The 5,098-nt window shown below is 36.8% G+C and overlaps 1 protein-coding gene across 1 annotated transcript; it reads right to left on the bottom strand.

Annotated features, from left to right (window-relative positions):
• Positions 1 to 319: 319 nt before the first annotated feature.
• LOC131892449 (uncharacterized) lies at positions 320 to 4,469 on the bottom strand. The gene is made up of 4 exons (XM_059242332.1): positions 4,346 to 4,469; positions 4,138 to 4,269; positions 3,305 to 3,468; positions 320 to 592 (listed from the first exon to the last, which is right to left on the bottom strand). Exons 1-4 carry the CDS (start codon positions 4,383 to 4,385, stop codon positions 479 to 481), a joined length of 450 nt encoding a protein of 149 aa, XP_059098315.1. The 5' UTR covers positions 4,386 to 4,469; the 3' UTR covers positions 320 to 478.
• Between the last annotated feature and the right edge of the window lie 629 nt (positions 4,470 to 5,098).

A 5,098-nucleotide genomic window follows, 5' to 3' on the forward strand; every position in this document is an offset into this window, starting at 1 on the left:
TACTTGTGCCTTAAAAAACAAAGGATGAAAAAATTTCTTATTTTCATGTTTCAATTTTCACTCATCTCTTCCTAAAAACGCGTGTGTTGATTGGCATTCACAGGTAAGTGAAGTGAAGGTGTGTTTTACTTTTTCATGAACTGTATTGCACGTTTTAGGTATCCAATTGGCTATCTTATGGTATTTTTGGTCAAGCTTATTCAAACCATGGCAAAATAAGGCAGTTAGATGGCATCGTGTTGAATTTTCAAACATTACTCAAATAGCCCATATAAGTCAGTGGTTTAGCAAAACTTGATGTTTAAGTGTTAAAGCTGAATAAATCTTAAACCTTTCTCAGTTTACTCAAAAATTGAAAATTGTTCGTTTTCTATAAATGTTATAACATGGTCATTGCTTTGCCAGTCCTCCATTCACCCTAAAAAACCCAATCGTAGGTTTCACATAAGTACGTCTGTCTTGTCGTCTTCTTTGTCCCCTAGGCCAAAAACCGTTGAATAACGACGCTGAAGACAAGAAGGAATCCCAGGATATGAAGACCAGTGGCTCCGTTGCATTCAGGGGTAGAGCAGAAACATAAGGTGGACCCCGTCTGAAAGCGAAATAAAGGAATTAATAGATGGCATGAATCACTTTTTTCCTTGGAATTAAAGGGATCAGGTTGGATCTTTCATGTCGGTTACACCGCAGGAACTGCCGGCAAGGAATAAAGACAATTTACAACTACTTTTGATCACGTTTTTCTTCATACTTTTTTTAGTACAAAAATATGTTTACGAAGGTCTATTGTCACATGGTATCTTTGAAAAGTTCGCATTTGACTCCAGCAGACCAAAGATCAGTTGAGATGGTTGAACGCTTTCACCGGTAGCTCAAAGAACCTTTATGTGAGCATACCATTGCCCATTGCAAGTAACATCAACATTTCCTTTCAATTTTGTTACGAATTAGGGAAACTCCAAAGACAATTCTGGACTGTCTCCAACTCAAATTGTGTATGATTCCACCCTACGAATCGAACGTGTTCTGTTCAAGTGATCCAAGGGCATATCAAGTTAGCCATCACCTCAGTCATGCCTTGCTATTGTCGACTCCCTGATTCGCAGTGTTTCATTATCAAAGTGTTATTTTATGCCTGCTTTGCTCAAATCGTGCTCCCATATTTGGGCTCAGAATGGCAATACAAGGGGGGGACTTCAACGCTTCCTAATGAAAGCCCGTACAAAGTTACATACATAAATGGTAAGAACTTCTTTATCATGCTCAATGAGAGGTATGACAGAGCTAGCACATTGTACGACTGAAGGCAATAATTTCATGGTACAAGGCTAATGTGCGCAGACACAATCTGGACGTTAATATCAATTTCAGATGTTATTTCACGTTGGTCCATGACGATTTGGTTGTTTAAAGTATTGCTTAAAATTTTTGGTGGAGGCTGTTTGGCTACCATATGTCCTTATTACTCACGTTTGTTCTAATACATCTTGTTCCTATGATATAAAAGTGAATAACATTTTGGTTCATAGAAGACCTTGAGTAAGAATTGAGCTGTAGTGTATAGTCCATTTCATCATCCATGGATTGTAGTTTGCCCCTTTGCACGCTTTTAATTTTAGTTGACTTACGAATTAATGTGTATCGAGATCGTATGTATCCAAAGAAACTAATACTGAGATCGAATCCTATTGTAGACGTGAAGTAGCTCAAAATATCATGCATTTGCATTTACTTGGCAATTATCCTAGCAAATAAACCTAGCCCAGAATGAGATAAATGGAGTACTAAGGCTAAGATAGATAGATAGAAACTTGATTGTCAAGTTTGCACCAAGAGGTCATATCAGAATGCAAAAATGCAATGTTGCAGGCGAGCAAATTTCCCAAGCCAAAAGGTGCAAACACATTCTGGTTTAAAGGACTAAAGTTGAACGAATTGTGCCAAATTTCAGTATCTACGTATATTCATTGGTTTGAACGGTTTGAAACAGAAATTAAAAACTTGAGACAAAAACCACATGAATATTTGAAAATGCCACTAAGTATCCATATTGATATTTCATCATGTGATGAAATATTATTCAAAATTTCTAAACATAAGCATACTAAAGAAGAAATACTGCCAATGCTACTAAGCTCTAGAAGAGGAAAAAGGAACGTGATGCAAACGAAACGCCCGAAATTGGAGCCCTGAGGAACACCCGACTTCATCATGCATGTCACTATCTGATCTGTTCTTGGGCTTGTCCGTTTCTTTGGCTCTCTGCTTCGCTGCTTTACTACTTATATCAAAGTGCGAATTTGAGAGGGATGTTTTAAGCCTTATGATGTCATTTTTATGTGATCAAAGTAACGTTAAAAAATCAAGAAATTGGCGAAAAACTTCAAAAAAAAGGAAGCATTTTCCAAGTTTTGGATGTACGAACAAATCATCTGTGAAAGTTATGATGGGAAAAATTTAGACATATGATCATGATATGAGAAAATTTTGTTGCTCTCACTAAAGCTTTGAATTATTGAAATTGTTATTTGGCCTGCATGCTTAACCAAGCATAACTTCATTTCTTATTCCCCTACAGAATAGAAATTATTGGGCAATGTGAGAAATCATCTTGGCTGGTTCTAACCTGTTTTACTTTAACTTTTTGCGCAACATGCCCATTTACAACACTGAAATGTAAAACACTCATTTTTGTACATTTTGACATAGGATTTACTCTGCACGCACTGATGGGCATTCTGGAAAAAAAAATGCAATCTAGGTAACAGCCATTTCAGATTTACCTGGCGGATACAATACGAAAAATTTGAAAACAGAAAAAAATCTAAGAGGCACTATACCATTGTCTAGTCATGTGGAGAACTTATTTTCCCGACTTTAAACTTCGTTATGAAAGAAATTGGAGAAGTTTGCTCAGTACGGAAAATCGTTTCTCTCAGTTTGTCTTCCTACTGATGTTTTGTTAAGTAATGAGCTCAAATAAAAATTCTTTGATATATATACAATTGCTATGCAATTGAAATATGAGATTCCAGGTCAAAATGAGAAAAAGTGATATTTGAAGACATTGCCATGAAAAAGTGTTTTTCCTCTTAAGCATCAAATCCTATATGTGAAACTTTGAAATCCGCCCTCTGTTTATGATGATAACTAGAGGATAAAAGACATTTAATATAAACGAGTTAATTCGTCCCTGTTGTTGTATTTGGTCCAATATTCGCTCCAAATGGAGACAGAGAGCCTGGAACACTTTTTGAAAATATCCCTTGGCATGGAATGCACGCCCGCATTGTTCTTTTCTTACCTTTACTACATCCCCAATAGCAAAGTCCAGACATCCATTAACCTCAAGATCCTCCGTGGCTTTCTCAATAACGTCATTCACAAAGGGGGATAGCTCTTCAAAAATGGATTTTCCGGCATGGATTGTACACCCCTTCCATACCTCGGTCTGGTCATTACTGTTGACTGTGTGTTGCGAGAAAAATAAATGTGACGACTTAATAAAGAACAGGGATTCGATTTCTAACACAAGCAGTAATATCCTTGTAACAATAAATATTTTGTGCATAATTTCCTTGTCCAAAAAAAGTGAGCTCTTACAGGAGAATTTCCAAGTATGGCAATAAAGCAGCAACGTCCTTTGTAGGACTTGCTTCTAGACATTTCAACATATTACTATCATTCTTTCCATTGTTACACATTGTAATACGACTATGAGTCACGAAGTGCATCTGTTGCACGTTACGTATTAACTCAAAACAAAATAAAATATAAAAATCAATTTGTTTTCTAACCGCTTTCGGTTTTGAGTTTTCGAGATGCATTTGCGATCCCAGAAATTGTCCTTAATACTTGAGCAAATGTTGAATAAACGCATATTTTAGCTACATAAGTTAAGTAGACTTCATCAGACTCGCTTGCAAATGCGGAGCCCAAAAAATCAATAAAGGGAATCACTTACGTGACCGTGTAGGATAAAGAAATGAAGAGACATCTAAAAACCGTCGAATGGCCTACACTTTGCAGGACTTCCTGGACTCTGCAGAGACCGGCCAGACTGTAGGCCAGTGCTGAACAATCCTAACGAGATCCTACTATACTCTTCTACAGGGAATACAATCCGTGTTCACTCACCCATTCGCACAGCAACGCAAGTAGGAATAATTGCATTGCATGTTTCAAGCTTTGGTTCGATATCTCCACAAGGGACATAATCTTGATTGGCAGCATCTTTACAAGAGTAACATTGGAAATCTTGAGACTGTGCTAAATTGAAATCAAGGTGTAACATGTGTGTGAGTCCAAGCATTGTAAATTCCTCAGTCAACAAAAACCAACTCACCTACGCCAATAAAGGCAAGTACGATAAGAACAACCTTCATGGTGACAAGTGGTGGGTAGTAATTTGAATGAGTCAAGAAAGTGAGATGAACAAATGGTCACTTTTTTGTTTACTTATTTTATCACCTACGTACATCTTCAATCCGAAGAGATAACCAGATATTTACGTGTTTACTTAAATCCACTATAGAATTATTTTTACTCAAGTGAATGAGGGTACAAAAGGTCGTTTTTCCCCATGTCTCATGGGACTTTTCTACTGCATTAAGGTAGAAAGACATCACGTTCCATTCTTCTTTAAGTGTTTGTCCTGAGCTTAAACCTTAAAGAATATACCATTTTACACCTTCAACCAAAAAGTGCTCTCATAAGACAATGAATGAGAGCGGAAAACACGTTTGAAAATTAGCAAAATATGCCAATCAAGTGTAATAAAAGCTGAATGGAGGCTACAAATCCTAAAACTCATGAGTTTTGGGGCTAGATGTCCTCACTTTGAGAAAAAGAGCTAAATCCAACACTTTAGAGTTGGACTTGGGCACCAAAAATGTTTTTGCGACTTTGGTCAAACTCAAATCCAGCTTGATATGTTGGTGTAGTGCACGCACCAATTTCCAGTTGAAAGAAATTAAGTTTTTCGTTACAAATGCCCACCATTGGGTCTTATATGATTAAGATAATAAATATATTATAGATTATAAAATATACTAATTAATATCCGTGCTTGGAGTAGGCATTAGTACCTAATCATCAG

The sequence above is a fragment of the Tigriopus californicus genome, chromosome 12 (genome assembly GCF_007210705.1).
Source record: "Tigriopus californicus strain San Diego chromosome 12, Tcal_SD_v2.1, whole genome shotgun sequence".
Lineage (NCBI taxonomy): Eukaryota > Metazoa > Arthropoda > Copepoda > Harpacticoida > Harpacticidae > Tigriopus > Tigriopus californicus.